The sequence below is a fragment of the Notothenia rossii genome, assembly GCF_949606895.1.
Source record: "Notothenia rossii genome assembly, chromosome: 5".
Classification (NCBI taxonomy): Eukaryota; Metazoa; Chordata; class Actinopteri; order Perciformes; family Nototheniidae; genus Notothenia; species Notothenia rossii.
Window position 1 is genome coordinate 55,447,753 of NC_136903.1, and position 21,971 is coordinate 55,469,723.

The window sequence follows — 21,971 nt, forward strand, 5'->3', positions numbered from 1 at the left end:
GGACGGGGTGGTGGGTGGACGGGAGACACTATGGACGCGCTCGTGAGCTGTCAACGGGGGGGGGGGGGGGGCTTGGGGACCTCTGTGTTGCCTGTCAGCGCAACTTGCCGTTTAGACAATATAATAATAAAGGGCGGTGCCGGCTGTCAGCGAACCGATCCGGCCTTTCTGCGCGACTATCACTCAAATGCGGGACATAGTCTCAATGTGTGGGACGCGGGACAAATAAATAAATGCTGTGTGTGCAGTCCCGCACAGTGCGGGACACCTGGGCACCCAACACACACAGTTCTGCCCCTCACACACACACGCTTCAAATCAAGTTGCATAAATGCTGGAGCTACGTTTTTATTATAATTACTGTGAATCTGCCTATTATGTTTTCGTCATTATTACAACAAACACACACTTGCAACTGATAACACTGGCAATGATTTTAGATGTATTAGACTATTAAAAAAAGAAATCATGCTTCAAATAAGTGGGGGTACGGCGTACCCCCGCGTCCAACGCCCACTACACCACTGAACTGCAAAAAGCTAAGGTTTGTTTTCTCATCAGGAAATGCAGACCGGCTCAAACAAAAGATTTTTAAATCATCATCCTCACGATCATTTAATGTATCATATGTTCGCCGAATTGACATGAAAGCACTAATAAATGTAGTTCCATCCACTTGAGTTTACAAAAATAATCGATGTTGTTATATCACATCCGACGGGAGGAAATTCAGCAGCTCTCACTACCGATTTTTAATCCTAATTTAATCATCATCTTCACCACAATCATTTATGTTTATGTTCGCCGAATTGACATGAAAGCACTGACAAATATGAATATACTGTAGTCAACTTCATTAAAACGTTATTAACGTGCCTAAACTCAGTAATTCACCGTTTCTACGCATGATAACACACTTTGTCCGTGTTTGGCTCTCTCGCCGCACAGTGAAGCGTTCCCGCATTGACGTCACTTCCGGCTTCCCCCAAAACCTCAAAATGAGTCGATGGAATTTTCCCGCGATGTTCGAAATTATTGATATTTATCGGAACGGTATCGCTTTTTCTTTTTTAAACTGACGGTTCGAGATTACTAGTAGCCCACTATTTCATTGCAGAACAGTTGTTGGGTTCGTGTCACAGGCTCTTTAAGCAATTGGTAGAACCATAAAGCTAACGTTAGGCTAAAACGTTAGGCTGTTTGCATTACTTCACATCACCACCGTGAAGCCATAGCGGCTAATGTTTGGTGTGATGAGGTTTATAGACTCATTTATTCACTTGTTAGTAACCGCTATTTTACATTTTTAAAACACATAGAAGCTTCAGAGGTCCACAAGTGGGGTGTTTACTGATCAAAGTGTTAAAATGCTAATTAATTTCCGGGTTTTAGTATTAATTCCTGAACCAGTCTTTTTTAGAGATTTAAATCAAAAGTCCTCCATTTGTCCTCATCTTCTGATTTCTAGGTTTACCTTGTGTTGGTTCCTGCGTTGAGAGAGTTGACTGAAAGTTTTGACTAAACTTCTGAATGAGAGCCTAATTTGAGTCAAGTATGGGCATGCATCAGACATTATAGCATCGAAGGTAATGAGATGTCACTCATTGTGGGAGTATCTGGAACATTAGCCTTCAACGAATCAGAGGACGGATGAAAAAAGAGCGAAAGGGAAGGAAAGAGTGATGAGAGAAAAGCTAATAGAGTTGGGACTGATGGATGTAGGAGCAGAGGTCGAAGGAGCCAATAAAGAAAGGAGGATGAAGAAGGGATGGAGAGAGGAAGGTAGGATATGAAGGGAAGAAAGCAGCATCACCCATACATCAATCAGGGGTCACATGCATGGAGGGGGAGATGAGGGGGGGAGAAAGGGAGCTGGGGGGAGTAATTGAGGTTAAAAGACAGGAGGGGAGGGAGGAGGAGAGAATTGAGAATGAATACGTCTCTTTTTCGCTCAATGCTCGTTACCCTTTTTATATTTTCCCCTTGTCCCTTCCCTTTCATTGCTTCTTTCCTCATCTGCTTTCCCTTATTTCATCCCTTCATCTTTTCATTTCATGCTGTCTGCTCACAATAGGGATAAAAGAAAAGTCAAGGTAAAACTTATAACTCTATGACTAAGTGAAAACTATGATATGAAAGGATTTCTACCTGCAGGCACTGGTGGGAGAAGTATTTAGATCATTTACTTAAGTAAAACAGCTAAGATTACACTGTTATAATAATGTGTTACAGAAAAAAGTTCTGCATTTAATATGTTTCTCAATTCAAAATAAAATATAATATCAATTGGAAAATCTGTTACGTATGTTTATACATGCCTATAATTATCTCCAAATCGATTACTTGATTAACCAACTAAGCTGTTCTGGTAAATTAATTACATGTGTTCTTTAATTTATTACTAAATATTTCATTTTTTTTATTTTAATGGTTTAAAATAGATTAAGTTAAGGTAATTATAATATTTACCTTGGATTGTAGTGGAGTTTAAGAATGAAGTGGCATAATAAAACAAAGTATTGATATTTATTTTCAATATTCATATATTAATATGAACAAAACACTGAACTTGTTGCAGCATACATATTTTATACTTTAGTAAGTTGTTATTATTACTTAGCCCTTTTATGTTTACACAATTATGTTCCTTTTATTTATTTTATTGTATTAAGATCTTTTATTTTATGTTTTGGATTTTACATTCTTACCCTTTGTCTTACATTGTATATATATATTCATTAATTTATATTCCCGGATAAATAAAGTATTCTGATCTGAAAAAGTGGATATAATAATGCTTAGCAAGATGCATGGAGTCCATGTCAAAGATTTGAGTTATAGAGGAGGAAGGAGGAGGAGAGAAGTCTCTGGTGTGCCTCTGAGTTGGAGAGATGACCCAGAAAAGTCAGGAGAATAAAATGGACTGCTAGGAAAAGGAGGTCTATTCTATAGGGAGGAAGAAGAGGAGGAGGAGGATGAGGAGGTGTTCATTTGTTAAACTGAGCAGTATGGTAGCAGGGAAGGTGTTCATGAGGGTGTTCAGTATGCACTTACATTGGCTGTGGTTGTTGTTTCCCACCATGATACAAAAAATATGCATATATGCAGCAGATGTTAGCGAGAGCTTGATAAATTAGCATTTAATTACCAAACGTTTAACATGTTTAATGACGTCAGACAGACTGCTCATCTTTGACAAATGCAGATCCAAAAGAGCTCTGGCAAGACAATGGTAAATGTTACTGAACAAACCCTGGGTGTTCAGAATGAAGACAAAGTGTCCCGTGATATTCCCCTTATGTTGCTAAGTCCCTTCTCCCCCTTCCTGCTCAAAGATGTGTGAGTTCTTCTGGTTTAGTACTTTATATTCACAATACACTAGCTGTCTACTTAACAAGCTAGCAAAAGTTAGCTATCTACTTGATATCTCCATCCATCTTCTACAGCTTTTCCGACTTGGCATTTCCAGCAGAGGGCCCAAAACTAGTAGAGATACAGTATAATCCCTTCACCTGGTCCTAGGTCTGCCCCTCGGTCTCCTCCCAGCTGGAAGTGCCTGGATTACCTCCCTAGGAAGGCGCCCAGGTGGCATCCTTACTAGGTGCCCGAACCCCCTGAAATGGCTCCTTTTAACGCGAAGGAACAGCGGTTCTACTCCGAGTCCCTCCCGCATGACTAAACTTCTCACTTTATCCCTAACGGAGATGCCAGCCACCCTCCGGAGATAACTTTTGGCCGCTTGTGTCCGCGATCTTTTTCTTTCGGTAATGACCCATCCTTCGTGACTATAGGTGTGGGTAGGAACTAAGATGGATGTTCGCTATCTATCTACCTAGTTAGCTTAGATTAGCTTCCCAATTAAACTATCTAGCTAGTTTGCGTATGGAAGCTATTTAGCTAGCTATTGCCAAATTGGTTGCTCTTGTAGTTAAATTATTATTATTTAACACTGTTAGACACATAATAAGGCATTGTGGCCAAGAACATGCAAAGCATATGGTGAATTGGGGGTTGAGATTGTGAGAAAGGCAATTTAGCATCAACATGATTTGGCATCTATTAGCCATTTTTCCTGCACTTTACTGATAACATTAAAAAACAAATATTTCTCCATCGATGATGGTAACAAAACATGGAGATCTTAATGAAGAAAGTAAGAAGAGATTAAGACAAAGAATAAAGATGAAGGAAAAGGCTGAGAGGCTGTGGAATCGGAGAATAGACAGAAGACAGGACAAAGGTTTGAATAATCGTAACAGCCGGACTGCCTTGACAGGCTGCTTTGTGCCAGACTGAGAGCAGGAAGTCAAGTTGTCACGTGGAGACGAGTTCTGTGACGCCTCTTCAAACAAAGCATTACACAACAATGGATAGTGTGATTTCATTGTTAATGTCGCAGCCGGTTAACAGCCGTGCTTTATGTGGTAATGACAGAAAATCGCTGAGAGGCTATTCGAATGTGTTGATCCGCCATGTTGTGATTTCCCATTGTCCGTGATGACAGGTTAAATCCTCCCTTCCTGCTCGGGCAGCGTGGAAATCGTTCTGATATGAATGTCTGTTCTAAATCAAATATAAGTTAGTTGGTGGATGAAAAAAGTCCAGTTCTACCCTTCACTTAGACCTTTTACTTCCCTTTGCCCTCTGCCTCTTTTTCATTTCCTCCCATCTTCCTTTCCTCTTCTTCACACAGTAGTTGACTTTTCTCTTTTCCCTATTCCATTTTCCCTCTCCTTTTTCTGTCTTCTTCTCTACATTCCTCTTCTTTGTCTTCTCTTGTCATTGATCTTTTCATCAGCCTCTCCTCTTCACCTCTTATCACCTCTTATGTTCTGCCTTCCCCTTCACCTCCTGCTCTGTCTTTTGTTCGTCTCTCCTGCTGATCTCTCTCTTAAATTCCCATGATTATTTATTCTTCTTCTGCTTCTCCCCGATATGTGTTATGAGTTAGAGAGAAATATAGGGTTTTAAGCATCTTTGGTTTCATTTCCATTATTTTGGCATTTTTTGTTATGTTAACATAATGCTAAAAAAGTGAGCACTGAGATCTGGGAATGGAACAAAAATCTTGATGTTATCTTTTAATATCATTTTCTTGTGTTAATATTTTTGATATGTTTTTTGAACAACAGGAGCATTTTGTATGATCGTACTAAAGTAATAATAGACATATTCAAAGTGGAACATCTTGAACAGAGGCATTTTTTATACAGCGCCAGGCAAGCTTTTTACTAAGTTATACAGCTATTGAAGTGGTCTTGTCTTCACATTTGACTCTCCTTCAGAAAAAACACATTTTCTAAAATTCTGACCTTTAAACCGATGTTTTTATAGTGTCCTTCGCTCTGTATGCCCGATCATCAAATCAAATCAAAGAGAGTAAGTGTCTGTCTTTTAATGATTGTTTAATGATTGTTTTTCATGATCTATCAATGAAAATATACATATAATAGATCATTGTTTGCTATTTAGCAGTACTAAAACCCGTTTTCCACTCTTAAGTTTCATGCTTCTAATTACATTAGAATGAACATACAGAGAAGTGCTAATGTAATTAAGTTTGTGTAAACATCTGGTGTGATGTTAACACATCTAATACTACTTCCATTACACTTCTATTACCTGGTGATGAGCCTGCAGTTGGAGAAGCATCAGATGTTTCTTTTATTTGCTGCAGTGTTGCTTAATAATTTTGTGTGAAGGTGCACATTAGCTCTAATTTAATATCCTGTGTAATTTCTTGATGTGATTATCATGTGGAAAAGTGCTTGCAATGGGGTTAAACAATCTCTAGAGCATTTCCACTCGCTTTAAGATGTTACTGAATTGGAAAGTGAATGTGAGGAGTGTTAGGTGTGTTTTTGTTGAGGCATAAAGCTGCACTGACTGAAACAAGGGGCCAGCAGTAAAAAAGACACTTCTCTCAACATGCGACTCTTTATAGCCGACTGCTGCTTCTCCAGTGCTGCTTATGAGTGTTTGGGGGGCGTTCAAGAGCAAGAGATTTACCATTGTTGCTTTGTTTAAGGATACACTCAATGAATCAGGTTCACACAGATACAAGGAATTTGCTTTTGTGTATAATGGTGCAAACAGGCAAGTGTGTAAAAATAAAAATAAATAAATATTATACAAACTAGTCTTAAAACTGGTAAAATATATAAGATGCAAACAAGGAAATACAATGAAATGATAAAAAATGTGAAAAATATGTGTAATATATCTGAATTCAAAAGTCCAGAAGTATGCAACATAATGTCATTGATTTCATATTAGAAAAATGCAAAAGTAATGTAATATGTTATTTGATGTTTCAACAATGCCACCACATTATTTCTTAGCTTGGTGTTAATATTTCCAACTTTTAAACAGTACCCAGTTTAGTTTCAGAAATAAGGGATTTTACTCTTGCTCTGTGGAAAACAGAAGAGATTAATTCCAAAATGTGGATTTTTTACTTGGAGCATGTTCTTCCATTTTGGAACAGTTAAGCCTCCTTACTGCCTTCAGTCTCAGTATAAATCTTGGCGGGAACCAATCACAAAGGTGCCAGCTATAATAGAGGCTAGAGATCTTTGTTGTTTGTTGTGTGTATGTGTATGTGTATGTGTGTGTGTGTGTGTGTGTGTGTGTGTGTGTGTGTGTGTGTGTGTGTGTGTGTGTGTGTGTGTGTGTGTGTTAAATGTATTTTTATGGAAGCAACAGAAGTTCCCCATGCTCTTCCTTTAGCAAAAAGGTAAAAGTCTCCAGTCATTGCTTCCCAGTAGAAAAGAGTGAATGAAGGCACAAAGGAAAATATTTTTGAGCAAATTTGTATCCAAATAATTAATGTAATCAAATTATTTTCATTGTAACAAGTGGGTTAAGTCTCTGAAAATGTAGTACAAAACAAATATCTCGAGTTGATTTAGAGCGCTTTTACCAGCCAACATTACAGTAGGTCAGTTTTCATGGACTCTGTGTTAAGGCCTAGAGAATATTGGACCCCAAAGCAAAAGACTGGAGAGAGATGGTCAAAAACAAAAAGCTTTATTCAAGCAGAGGAACAGAAAAAACAGCAGTGGAGGCAGGAAGCTGGCTGGCACGGAGACGTCAGGGACAGGAGGCAAAAATCCAAGCAACAGATCATAGAGACGAGGAGAGCAGCGAGACACACAGGAGGGTCAAAACACAAAGGAATTATCTGGCAGGGAAGTGGCATGAGGACTGGGCTTTTATATCCACAGGTGAAGAGGCGAGTGGAAACAGGTGTGCTTCGTCTGCTACTGGGAGGAGCCAGCCAACTCCCTGTCACACACCAGCCCTGCAGAGGAAAAAAGAGAAGGGAGGGGGGAGACAGGAAAAAACACAAAAAAAGCACACAACAAAACCAAAAATAAACAGAATCATAACACTCTGGTGCTGTTCAATTGCATTGATAAAATAATAAAATAAGAATAATACAGAAAAACGCAGGATTATGGTCTGCCTGCATGAGTATTGTTGTTCTGGATAAAGGTTAATGGAGATGGAGGACTGACTTGAACTTCTGCAGAAGAGAACAAACAGACATATGCTAAGTACACAACATTACAGTACCTAGTCAGAGTAAATCATGATATTGAGTCATCTCCTGTAAAAACCTCTTATATGTTGGCCACTTGAATTTGGTATATGTGAAAATGAACCATGAAAATAGAAACAATAGCAAAAGTATATATTTACCCTGATTCAGACTATTGCTTCAAAGTACTTTGTGTTTCCTCACTCCCACTTCATCAGAGTGTTCATTGAGAGCAGCTCTTGAGAATTCATTTGAGACGTCTTTGCTTTACAACAAATAGTGAACAGTTTATTTTATGAGGTCTGATCTGTATCATCAGAGAGATGAATATTGGCGTTGTCATTCTCTTGAAAGTAGTCTTTGGTTTTGCTGTTATAAGACAGTTCTTAATGTTTGAAGGAGCAGAATATGTGATTTTTATTTCCTCCTGTTTATCATGGCACTTTGGTGAAGCTGTCAGTCTCTTATTTATCTCTATCTATTCTTTCTATCTCTATCTATCCTGTCGCTCATGCAGTCTCATTCATTTTCTTTCTGCTGCCTTGTCTTTTGCGTCTTGAAAGATTTCTTTAAGGAGTCCCTCCCTTCCTTTTTTCTTTCCCTCTTCTGTCTTTCCTATATTTTCTTGTCTCTACATCAGCACATCACCATCATTTCTTCAAATGAATCAGTGTGTTTTACAAACATCATAACACATTATACAGTCCATATCCATTTCAGACCACAATCTCTTATTGTATTTATAGAACTTTTAATATGACACACCAATTTGTATGGAAATCATATGCACTGCAGATATGTAAGCCTGTGTAAGTGAATAATGTATTAAAAGTCCTGACGTCAGCGTCCTCATATCCTGCTGCCACCGCACAGAACACGTCCCCAATGGACTCAGGGACTAATGTCCCATCAGCTTCCTCAAACTGTTACACATTTATGACTGGTTACATTTAATTTGTTACCCTTTAAGTGGATAGCAGCACTTAGTTTTAAAGTGAAGCCGATGCTGAAATGCATAAAACCTGCAAAATGTCGACCCACTGGGCAGTTTGTATAGAAGTCTATGAGGGAATTATCTGACTTTGCAATTGATTCATATCCTAAGTACAGATTGTCCTGACAATATTATGGCCTTAACTCTATTTTCAAATGTTCTTCAATAAAGCATGATGTGCATTTCGTTATTGAGGGTCCAATTTAAAATAAAAGAGACAATAAAGAAACGTACATGCTTTAGTGCGGGGCTACCTTGAAATTGACAGGACGACTCCAGGTTGTCTTTGGCTGTCTTTAACAGTGTGTTTTTATCCATGAATGTAAACTGTAACATTTCTCTCCCCTAATACTTAGCTCGGGTTGTGTGTCACTTATGTCTGCATCTTTTAAACAGTCTATGGTTTATTATATGCCCTAATTATTGAAAGCCAATATTGCAACATGGTGCAGATATTCATAGTGCACAGAGGATGGATCCATGACTTCTAATATAGTGCATCTCTAGCAGGTCAGAGTTTTCACTTCAATATCTCAATATCTGCTAGATGCAAGGGTGTAACTTTTGTTTGAGAAGTGGGGAGGACACAAAACAGGGGGTCCTCCGCAATGAAACATGTTCTCAATTTAATTCCATTTCCTGCCTTTCTACAAATATATTAGGGACTATAGTGTTAACAAATCCAAGAAAAATGTGTAGTGTATATAATGAGTGTGCACACTTATCTAGTATCCTATCCATGTGAACCTGTCTTATGTGTGATGACCTCACATCCTCTAGGATGTTCCGGGGACATGCACCCCTGGAAGTTTTTTTTCTTTAAATTGAAGTTAAAGCATCAATCTGGTGCACTTTGAGGGCAACATTAAGAGATGTATGAATCAGGGTTTCCGCTAGGATTTTTTTCTCGCCGGTCAAACGTCCGGACAGAATTTATTTTACCGGACACATTTGAAACTTACCGGTCATTTTTCAATAATAATAATTATAATAATAAGAAGAATTGTGTAGCAGAGTTTCCGTTAGCAGGTAATTACCGGACTAGGACCGGATATGCTGATGTTTAAAACTCAGTTAATGGGAATCTTTTTTATATTGCTTCAGTTTATAATCGTAACAGATTGAAAAATTCAGATTCATTTTTCGATAAATGATTCCACAAACAACAAACAACATAATTATTACATTCAAAGAAACTACTTGTAGTAGATGAAGTACATTTTTCAAAAGTTTACATTAACTTTGAATAATAACACGGGAGAAACGGATCCTCTCTTTTCCTCTCTCCCTCTCTCTCCTGACAGCCCGTCAGTTTCTCATGCAGCGTGCTAAACAGTGGGCGGGGCTTCAGGTGATTATGCAGCAGCTGATCTGATCTCTCTCTCGCGTCCGGTTACACTTCGCGTTTATGTCCATATCGATCAGATCCAGCTCTCCTGGTCGGCCTTTATAGAGAGCACAGATCAAACTATTAAGAGTGAATATCGGCCGATAATGATCGGCGGCTAATCGATCGGTGCATCGGACATTTTGAACGGCAGATTTTGAATTTGTAGATGTAGATGTAGGTGAACGTGGGGCACAGTAAAGCTTCTACACATCAGCATGAACCGTATTCAATCATTTGTAGATTACATTTGCTAATCAGATTATATGTTGATCCTATTAGCTGTAATCCAGCTTGACATTTTCATTTCACTGCATTTATTTCATGGTTTATCCGAGCAAATATATGTTGTATATAACATAAGAGCCATAATCTTGTCATCACAGGCGGAAAAATAAAATCAGTGCCATGCGTGTGTTCAAAGCACATGAAGGTCAAACTAGGTGCAGAAGGTTAAAAGGCCATTGATGAACCATTTCTGTGACACTAATGTCAAATCAATACATACGTTTAAGTAGAGTATTGGCAGCTGCATGCCCAGGAGTGGAGAAAACGGAGAAATTCAACTCTACCCAATTTACCAGTCAAATGTTCTGAGGCCGTAAGGAGGAACAAGGGATGAAGGGAAGGCAATCCATCATGCAGTAATGCCCACAAAAACACAGACACACTGACTGTGAAGAAAAACACTCGCCTCAAACAGATACATATAGATTATTTGGTACCATTTGGTTTATTTAAGTGTCCTATGTCGATTCTTAGTGGTATGTCTCTTTGATGAGTGCCAAATTGCAGCTGCTAGACCAGCATGGGAGATTACTCTCCCACTCCCATTTCAGGACTGCAGTGCATTCTGATTGATCATGTTCAAATGTCACTTTGCAATTGGCATGGACACACCATAATAAACTTATCCGAACTATCATACAGACATTTGGGATAATTACAAAGTACTTAATCTTGGATTACTTTCCCGCACCGGACATACGGTAGATGTTCTGCCACCGTTGTGCATTTTATCTGAAATATTGAAAACTTTTTCATACAGTCTTTGAGCAAGGCATCTGTTTAGATGCCTTGCTCAAATATGTACTGTATGAAGAAGTTTGAAGAAGTTTTGGCTTTTCCTCTGCATGTCTGCGACTATAATTGGCACAGCTCCCAGGTGTTTAAAAATAGCACGGTGTACTCAGCAAAACCCTTCATTTGGAGAAAGGTTAACAAATGCTTATCTACCAATAAAGTAATTAACTCTGACTGTCTTCGGCCCGCACCGTTCTGCTTTGTCCACCGTTTGTGGTGCCAAGAGGTTTTAAAAGGAGCTTCTTACTCATCTTCAGCTTTAGTTATCACTCCTTCATCGGCTGTAGCACCTCTACAGGAAAGTCATTTTTCAAATGAATGCAACTCTTTATGTGCCTCCCAGGATCCTCTTTCTCCTCTATTCTGCTCTGACAAGCACCTTCTGCCAGATTCTCTCTCTTCTGTAATGAATGGGCTGGCGGTGACAGAGCAATTTCAACTGAATATTGCAGTACATCCATTTAATTTAATTTAACCATTTATTCATCCATGGCGGTTAGGATGCGCAGTATTACCTTGCCATTTACCAGCACAGTGTTGCTTCGTTTTGACTTTATAAGATGGATTAAAGGTTTTTCAGCCGATGATGATACTGGGATGGAGGCTGCTTGGAGAAATGACAGATACAAAAGGTTGTGGAGGCAAATCTTGTCTGGAGAACGGATAGATAGAAGCAGGGGCAATGCTAGCAGCTGGTCTCTTTATTGATTTAGGGCAATCCTACAAAGTAGTATCTCATCCCTAGAGGCATTTTAGACTTTGGTTTTAGTCAAATTGTCAATTTTGCTTATGAAGGTTCCTAACGGAGAGGAATGATACGGAAGTACGTCAGTGATAGGAGCTGTTAACAGTCTCTAGATCAGGGGTCGGCAACCCCTGGCACGCGTGCCAGCATTGGCACGCGGCACCATAACCAGTGGCACACTAGGAATAAGTGGAATAAGTGTGCACAAATATTTAAATTGTATTTTCGGATCCTGAACGAGACCGCCGCCAGAGCGCGTCTCCCCGTTACCTGCAGAAGGAAGCCATGCACGTAACGCAGCCCCGCTCTCTTTAACTCCAGGTGACTTTCTGCCGCTTTCCTCCGTAGTGCAGTGCTGATCGTTTCACCATGGAGGAAAGCACTTCACTAATTGCAGTACCCATAAGGAGCTGTACAAATGCCGCAGTTTTTGCGTGGCTGTGTATTTAGTTGAAAGCCCAGTGGCGATCTGCTCATTTCTCATCGAAATAATATGCTACAAAGGGGCGGACTGGCCACCTGTGTGTTGAACTTTCCTGTCGGCTCCCAGACCGTAGTCGAGGAGGGCAGAAGCAACAAGCTTCAGGTTCAATAACCCACTTTAGCTTAAATTACTGGAGAGAGGCGAGCTCTTCTTGGGAGGCCGTTGCATTTATTTAGCTGTTCTTCTGTTTCACAAAATACATCACAGACCTCTATTTTTCTGCTTCCCCGTTTCATTTCCAGAAACATACACGTTCCCTCACTGTCGCTCTACCATCCACAAACACACATGCACAAGCCACACCCCTCTCTCTCTCTCTTAAAGGGACAGCGACCTCATCTCACTCTGCATGACCCTAATATCATAACATGTGTGCTCTGGAAAATCACAGAACGGACGACCGTCCTTATTATTATGCGGTTTAAACCAATTGTTTAAATGTGTTTGTTAAATTCGGCATCATGTAAGTTGCGCTGACATGTCCACACACTGTTTCCCTGCAGCGAGGCTGATAGTTGACGAGCGTCAAGCTCCTCAACACCCGCCCGTTGATAATTCTCGATCGTTGGCACGCTGATAACAATTTCTTTTTAAAATGGCACTTCATATGAAAAAGGTTGCCGACCCCTGCTCTAGATTATAGTAAAGGAGATTCAACACCTCCTTTATTAACTTCTTTAGCTTATGATACACTGGCCGAAAGTAAAGGAGAAAAAGCTGTCCCACAATACCTTGCGGTGGCAACCGCGACACAACATTCGGCCGTTCACAGAACCAACCGATCGTGAACGTTACATTCTAAAATGTATGCTGTAAATTGCCAATGAACGTTTATTACTCTAAAATTATCAAATAAAGTCAACAGTAGTGTTCACTGAGTTGTATGGGGTTTCTTAAGCTTTTTAAAAATGTTTGAATGGTGATATGCACAGTGATAGATGTGAAGGCCCAAGTTATGCAAATATAGTGCATTAAATTGTTAATTTAAATGATTTGTATACACTCATACGTATCGGAATTCATGTGGATTAATACGTGTTGACAGGGGGGTGTGGATGAGTGCGAGCTATCATAAGATTCACTTTTATTTAAATTCCAACCATGGTAATGAATATATTTGTCACTGTTGTCCACGTTCTTAAAACCAGCATAAAACAACACATTTAGAGCACACGCGATAAAGTAGCTAGGTGCGCTTTATCGTAGTCCACTGTACGGAAAATTGTAGCTATAGTCAGGGGTGCACATAACTTTTTTGCCCTGGTTCTCAAAGGAGCACCTGGAGATGTTGCTTGGTGCTCATCCTTAAAATGAAATAAACCGTAACTTTTGAGGGGGTCTTGACTTTATTTGCCAGACACACGACACTGAACACACATGCAGAGGTGAACACAGAACTATAGGTTACTTAAGTAACCCCAGTTCTCAGAGTAACATGAAGTGAGATGTCTCACTATGGGATGCGCCTCATCGCGGAGCAAACAGAAGCATCAATCTCATTACGCCAATCCTGATTGGCTGGTGATCTTGACGTCAGCGTCAGGGAATCTACCCCCTATAAGTAGCTTGCGCTACGCCGCATGCATCATTAAAAAATAAGCACCTCTTCTCGCTTCACCATAGTAAGGAGGGCCGTCTGGTGAGACATCTCACTTCATGTTACTCTGAGAACTGGGGTTACGTAAGTAACCTATAGTTCTCATTCGTAACACTCCGTTCGATGTCTCACTATGGGATATTGTAGCTCCCGTATTGCCAGACGAGCTTATCTCGAAAATCACCAAACTCAACCAGAATTTAACAGTTAGAGCTCTAACTCAGCACGGGGCCCATTACTGCATGGGCCACACTGGGAGCAGAGACGTCTAATCTGTAAAAGCAGACAAAAGTGAGCGGCGAGGACCAGCTCGCTGCTGCACAAATGTCCTGGATGGAAACACCCTTGAACAAAGCCCAGGATGTAGCCAGACCACGAGTCGAATGAGCACGCAAACCCGAAGGTGCCTGCAGACCCTGACTCGTGTAAGCCAAAGCAATTGCCTCCACAATCCAGTGAGAGAGCCGTTGCTTAGTAACAGGCTTGCCCTTCTGAAGGTTAGCCCAGGACACAAAGAGTTGGTCATTATGACGAAACTCTTTTGATCTGTCCATATAAGTGCTTAAAGCACGGACTGGACATAGCAAATTCGGCTGCTGTTCCCCGGAGGGACACAGCGGCGGAGGAAATGCCTCAATGTCAATGGGGGTACATGAACCAACCACCTTAGGTATAAAGGTAGGGTTGGGCTTCAGCAACACTCTCGTTAACCCTCGGGCGAACTGAGTGCATGAAGGATGTACAGGTAGCGCATGAATGTCACTGACTCGCTTGGCGGATGCCAGGGCCAGTAACAGCACTGTCTTGAGTGACAGGTGCTTCATGTCAGCTTCTTCCAGGGGTTCAAATGGGGCTCGAGTGAGCCCATCTAAAACCACTGTCAAGTCCCATAAGGGCACCAGTGACCTGGAAACAGGAAGAAGCCTGCGAGCTCCCTTCATAAAATGGCAGACCAGAGGATGCTGGCCGGCCGTCTTACCCTCAAAACCCACATGGCATGCAGCAATAGCAGCCAGGTAGACTTCGATCGTGGAGAAAGCTCTGTGTTTATCAATTAGGTCCTGTAGAAATGATAAAATCACTCCCACAGGGCATTGAAAAGAGGTGTGCCCTTTTTGAAGGCACCAGTCCTCAAACACCCTCCACTTACAGTCATAAAGAGACCTAGTGGAGGAAGCTCTCGCACTCTGAATAGTGTTTATCACCTTCTGCGGGAGACCCACTGCATTCAGATTATACCACTCACGGGCCAGGCCCATAGGGCCATGCGCTCCGGGTGTGGGTGAAAGATCGTCCCCCCCGCCTGAGACAGTATGTCTCTGCGTAGGGGGAGCTGCCACGGCTGACCGCACAGCAGCTGATATATCTCCGCTAGCCAGTACATTGCAGGCCAGTGCGGAGCTATCAGGATCAGTGTGTGTTGCCGTTCCCTCACTCTGGCCAGAGTTGGGGGTATCAGCGCCAGGGGTGGAAACGCGTACAGAAGGACCGGAGGCCAAATGTGCGCGAGCGCGTCCACGCCTAATGGTGCGTTTTGATCGCGCATTGAAAAGAAAAGCTGACAGTGAGCATTTTCTTTTGATGCGAACAGATCTACCGCGGCTCGGCCATAACGCACCCACGGCTGGCTCACAACCATTGGATGTAGAGTCCAGTCTGCATATAGTGGTACGCCTCTGGACAGCAGGTCTGCCCCGAGGTTCATCCCACCCGGTACGTGCGTCGCTCTCAGAGAGAGGAGACGGCCGCAGCTCCACAAGATCAGTTTGCGTGCCAGCATGTGTAACTGGAGAGAGCGCAAACCCCCTTGTCGGTTTATATATGATATTGTGGTCGTATTGTCCGTCCTCACGAGGACATGGTGTCCTCTGAGAGAAGGCAGAAAGCGTTTTAGGGTGAGGAACACCACTAAAAGCTCCAGGTAATTTATGTGCGACCGCTGGAGGTCTCTGCTCCAGAGACCCCTCACCGGACGACCTTCGTAAATACCTCCCCAGCCTGTCAGACATGCGTCTGTGGTGACCACCTTCCGTGAAAGGACAGCACCCATAGGCACGCCCCGTATCAGAAAAGTCGGGTGCAGCCAGTGGTGCAGTGCCATTACGCATTTCACAGTAACCATCACTCTCCGTGCGCCATGACGCGCGGGGTTTAGTTTTAGAGCGGCTACCCAGCGCTGAAACTCCCTCATGTGTAACCGTCCCAGTCGTACGACCAGGATGGCTGACGCCATGAGCTCCAGTAACCGCAGGCATGATCTGAAAAGAACATGTTTGCGCAGCTGGAAATGAGCGAGGCAAGCTCTGAAAGCTTTCACTCTTTCCGCTGACAGGCGGGCTGTAAAGGGCACCGAGTTCAGGTGTAAACCCAGGAAGAGTACAGTCTGTGCCGGGCACAACATGCTCTTTTCTGTGTTTATTATGAAACCCGGGTTGAGCAGGTGCTTTACGAGGACATTTGTCTGCGTAATAGCCTCCTGTTCCGACTGTGCGAGAAGCAGCCAGTCGTCTAGGTAGGTTGCCAGGCGAATACCCTGTTGTCTTAACGGGGCTATCGCGGCTTCCGTACATCGTACAAACACTCTTGGACTGAGAGACAGACCGAAGGGAAGTACTCTGTATTCGTAACAGATCGCCTGAAATGCGAACCTCAGATATTTCCTGTGTGGGTAATATACTGGGATGTGGAAATACGCATCTTTCAGGTCGACTGATGTAAACCAGTCGTTTTGTCGCACGAGACGCAGCAGAGATGTGTGAGTGAGCATTCTGAATTTGTATCTTTTTAGATATTTGTTCAGAGCCCTCAAATCTAGTATTGGCCGAATTCCGTTCCCTCCCTGTTTGGGAACGAGGAAATACTTGGAATAAAAGCCGCTCTGACTCTGCTCGGCGGGTATTATAGATATAGCCTTCTTTTCTAGAAGTGAGAGAATCTCTCTCTCCAGAATATGGGCTGACTCTCCTCGGGCTTGTGAATACAGAACGCCCGAGAAGCGAGGGGGGGTGACAGCGAATTGGAGTCTGTAACCCCGTGTTACTGTCTTGAAAACCCAAGCAGATGTTGTGAGCATCTCCCACTGTTTGCTCCTTAGAGCCAGCGGAGATGTCACGTCTCTTACCCTCTGAGTCTCTATTTGTTGTGTTATGGGGCCCTCTAGTGTCTGAACACGATGGTACCCCATTTCGACAATCCCCACCGAGACTGCACATGCGCGTGACGGTGGTGCCTTCACAACCCCAGCCTGCACTGCGCATGCGCGTGACGGTAGCGGCTCTATAACCCCAGTCGTCACTGCGCATGCGCATGGCGGTGGTGCCTTCACAGACCCATCTATTATCCGCCTTTTGAGAGAGGCCGTAGCTGCTCTCAAAAGAGGGACAGGCGACAGACTGTTTATTGTTTTTATTGTCTTTCTTTTCATTTTTTTTGGACTGCGCCCTCAGCTTGAAGCCTGGATGCGACAGTGAAAAATGGTGTATTTGAAAACAACAACAATTGTGACATGTGTTTTTGTGACAGATAGCAGAACTCGCTGTGTCTGGTATTAAATCTGTTTCCATTCTGGCGCGAACTTGAGGATGGCGTTGCGGCATCACTCGAGGCGGCGGGAAGATGGAGGCCTGGTGGCACCCCGAAAACACATGTGGAGCTGGGGAACAGGGAACTTCCAGCTCTGTCACCGAGGAGAGGAGAGGAGGCTGTCAGGCCGCCCACTTCTTCTTCCTCGACTGGTGACAGAAAATCTGAGTCGGCTGTGCCTGAACAGCAGCTGCCGAAACCGGAGATTTCCTCGGCCAGCTCGTCCTCGTCTCCTGCCTGGGCTGGGGACTCGGGGCAGGCTGTGGCCTCTGCTGCCTCGGTACCTTGAACCGGGCAGGACGTGAGGCAACTTGGGCGAAGGACTGCCACGAGACCGTCGCAGGTAGCGGCTGGACCCTTCGGGGGAGACAGAGGTGGAGGGCCTCGTCTTCCTTCTTTTTCGACTCACATCTCCGCTGCATCGAGACTAAAGTGGAGCCGAAAATAGCCTCGGGAACGATAGGCATGTCAAGAACATCCTCCTTTTCCCGGTCTGGGAAGTTGGTCAGGTTGAGCTACCTGGCTCTCTCCTGTACCACCATTATGCCCATGACTTTGCCCGTGGCCTGGACTGCACAGCGCTGCACACGGAGGCAAATGTCCGTGATCGCTGCGATCTCATCCCATACGGCCGGCCCAGGTTTGCTTGATAGGTCCTCGCAGAGCTCCGCCTGGTAGGCGGTCAGCAGTGAGGAGACATTGAGTGCCCTGGCGGACAACGCTGCGGCTTCATAGACCCGTTCCGTCATCGCTGACTGGAACCGGTCTGCCTTCATCGGTAGCGTGGGGTTCCTGCTTGGTGTCAGAGCCAGCCTCGGTTGGAGGTGGGCTGCCACCAGCGGTTCCATGGGCGGCATGCGGAGCAGGCCGAGCCTCTCCATACCGTCAAAGTCCAGGGAGGAGGCACCCTGGATTGGGGCCTTATTACTGAAGGGGCGGTCTCTCCACAAGACCGACACCTCGTCCAGCATCTCCGGGAAGACTGGAAGGAGCTGCCTCTTTGTCCTCGCTGCTTGGGGCAAAGTCTTCCCCTCGTAGCGAGACCTGGAGGTCTCCTTGGCCATTTCAGGCCATGGGATGTCCAGCCTGGTCGCGGCACGTTGACACACGGCCTGCAGGTCCATGATCAGACAGGGTGAAGCTGGTGCAGTATCGCCCGGGAGAGCAGCCATCGCTCCCGGCTTTGCAGCCTGAGCTGACGACACGAAGACATCATCGTCTTGCTCATCCGAGTCGGACAGGAGGAACTCAGAGGCATCCTCTTCGTCCTCCATGTAGTCCAACTCCATCACATCATCCGCGGGCGAGACCATGGTGAGGTCCAGTTGGGAGCCCCAGCTTGACACAACGCGGGGCTCCACTCTCGCGGCTGTTGCCGCCACCGGGCCCCAGCCTGACACGGCGCGGGGCTCCGGTTCAGCAGCTGCCGCTGTTATTGAGCCCCAGCCTGACACAGCGCGGGGCTCAATCTCCGCGGCGGACGCCCCCATGTCTTGATTGCCGGCCGGCGAAACAGCGGACATGAGGGGGTCCTGTCCCGACAAGCTAGCTTGGCGTGCTAGCCGTCGGCGGAGGCTCTTGATGGTGAAGCGGGCACAATGCCCGCACGAGCCGGGGTTGTCGATAGCCTCCTGGGCGTGTTCCAGCCCGAGGCAGGACGAGCAGACCTGGTGTGAGTCTGTGCCTGATATCTTCAACCCGCAGCCGCAGAGCAGATCCTCCGAGTCCCTGACTCCTCTGGTGTGAGGGAGAGAAGCGTCCATCTCGGTCGCCGTGGTGACGGCGTGGAGAGGACCCGCTCGTAACAGGTATGTTGCTGAGAAAAAATCCTTCCCCACCTGTCGTTAATCCGGAGAAAAAACAACGGTGTAGAATTTTATTCTCAAAGAATATTAACTGGTGTGTTAATACCCTTTTTATCTTCCCCTCCTCTGGTGTGAGAGAGAAAAAGAAAAAAACGTCCCCGCTACCTTGGTGTCGGTAGTGAGGAAAGGCAAGCGAGTAACAGGTGTGTTACCAGCTTGAAAAATCAAAACCTTACCTTTAATTCAAAAGAAAGAAACGGCGAGGTAGATTGCAACACTAACTGGTGTGTTAGTCTTCTTGCAGAAGTATATATAGAAGTAGCCGGCGAGCGCCCGTCGACCAAAGTTAGCTTGGATAGCTTGGTTCCGTCTGTGGACTGCGTGAGCTAGCCCGGCTACCAATAGAGATGTGCTCTGAAGCGAGAAGAGGTGTTTGAATGATGCATGCGGCGTAGCGCAAGCTACTTATAGGGGGTAGATTCCCTGACGCTGACGTCAATATCACCAGCCAATCAGGATTGGCGTAATGAGATTGATGCTTCTGTTTGCTCCGCGATGAGGCGCATCCCATAGTGCAGTGGTTCTCAAAGTGGGGGGCGCGCCCCCCCTGGGGGGCGCAGAGGCATGCCAGGGGGGGCGCGAGAGACCAGGAGGAAAAATGGTTATTAAAAAGAAAAAGAAAAAAAACAATTCATAAATTGAAAAATTATTGATTCGAAAATAATATGATGCAGTACAGTACTATTACGTCTGTGTCTCTGTGTTTCATTAAAGCTCGGCTCTGTGTGTGTGTGTGTGTGTGTGTGTGTGTGTGTGTGTGTGTGTGTGTGTGTGTGTGTGTGTGTGTGTGTGTGTGTGTGTGTGTCGAACGAGCCATTTTGTGTGCGCGAGAGAGAGAGAGAGAGCGCACCGGTACCGGAGATCGTTTTTGTTAGCTTCTGGTGCTAGCGAGCTACACTAACGGATATAGGGAGTTTTTTCAACAACAAAGTGGAGAAGAATTCTCTCCTGAGAGACTCAGTGAGTTAAAGGACTCTCTCAGTTTTATATCAGTGGGTCTCAAACGTTTTGGTCACCATTTATGTAAACAATTATTTCCGAGGCACACGTTTATATGATCATTATAGTTATAAAAAAATAAGAGAATAAATGAAAAACAGGTATGAAATACTATATGACAGTAAAAAAGGAATAAAGTTTAAAAGGGTGGTTTGTAAAATATCCATAGAGAAAAAGTAAATCTATTTACAGTTCTGTTTCATATAGGTGTTGAGAGATGTATCCATAGATCTCTTCATTTTGCTCTGAAAGTGCACCAGATTGATGCTTTTAACTTCAATATTTAAAAAAAATCTTCCCGGGGGAGCATCCCCCCGGACCCCCCTAAGTGAGGTCCACACACAACCTATAAAAATAGCACTTTAACCCTGCTTACAGCTATATGCCTTGAGCTGATTATCGAGCCTTCATTGTAACAGTCGTGGGTACACTGTGTATTTGCGTGGGGATTGTTGCAGTAGAAAATTCCACTGTAGCGACCGGTACATTAATGGGAAACCCTAAATGTTTGAGCACCCTCTATGAAACGTCAAGCTACCCCACAGCATCCCCAAAATAAATCTCTGGCGCCGCCACTGAGCCTGACTATTTGTGTTGGGGGGGCCCGACTTTTTTTTTTCTCCAAAGGGGGGGCCTGACAGAAAAAGTTTGAGAACCACTGCCATAGTGAGACATCGAACGGAGTGTTACGAATGAGAACACACATGCAGAGGTGAACACAGAACACACACTAGAGGTGAACACAAGACAACATTAGCACGACCAGTAATCCTACAAGCTGTCATCACTACCCTCCTGACTGTTCTCCTCACTGTCTTCCTCTCTGTCAGACATGGTAGCTGATGATGTAGGCCTACTACTTTCTCTCTGGTTGAGTCTGCGATTAGCTGCTTGCATCCACAAGTCAACAGCTGGTTTTGGGTCGAAAGTCTCTGTTGTCATCTCAGACAAGTGGATGTAATCAAATAGGTGTATGTGAAAATAACCAATAACCTACCATAGCATGTAACTTATTTGATTTGTGTTGTTCATATCTTATTTTACCTTAACATTTATTTATTTTTTTGCATTTTTTTTAATCTCCAGTTTTAAAGGATATGTTTGGTTACTGTCCTATAGTGTACATTGGAATGATTTAAAACCTGTTTATCCCAATAATTATAAAGGAGTGCCTTGGAAATATGTGTTTACATAAATTGTGACCAAATCGTTTGAACTTAGACTAAAGTTAACCATCTAAACACTCGGAGTCCTTTACCTCACTGAGCTGTAGTTACCAGCCTCTCAGTCTGACATTCTCCCTCCACATTATTGTAGAAACATCTTCTTCTTGTATCCGTTAGCGCAGCTAGCACCAGATTCTAATAACAACGGCGCCGGTACCGGGCGGTGCGCCCTTCTCTCTCTCCCACGCTCACTCGCATTTTGGCTGTGAGCTGCGGGCGCCAGATAAGCCAACATACCCCATTTTCCTCACTTACAGTGCCCATCGTACAGGGCAAATGAAACGTGTAACCGGGGTGAAAAGGGTGTTACATTTACTTAATTATGAATGTTGTTACATCAAGGCCGAAAATTAGGATGAGTCCCAACGGTCAGAAATGTTTTTTTTCCCTCCCAGAGCTACCAGTGCAGCGCCTCCCCAGATCTGGCACACTAGGCTAACATCTATAACGCCAGTGCTACGGGCCG

General features: G+C 43.9%; 1 protein-coding gene across 1 annotated transcript in view; it reads left to right on the forward strand.

Annotated features, from left to right (window-relative positions):
• Positions 1–752: 752 nt before the first annotated feature.
• The window catches only part of rims4 (regulating synaptic membrane exocytosis 4), a 127,403-nt gene continuing 106,184 nt past the window's right edge, over positions 753–21,971 (forward strand). The window contains exon 1 of the mRNA XM_079683316.1: positions 753–1,782. Within this exon, the coding sequence (XP_079539442.1) occupies positions 1,683–1,782 (100 nt within the window). The 5' untranslated portion in view covers positions 753–1,682. The remainder of the gene's footprint in view (positions 1,783–21,971) is intronic.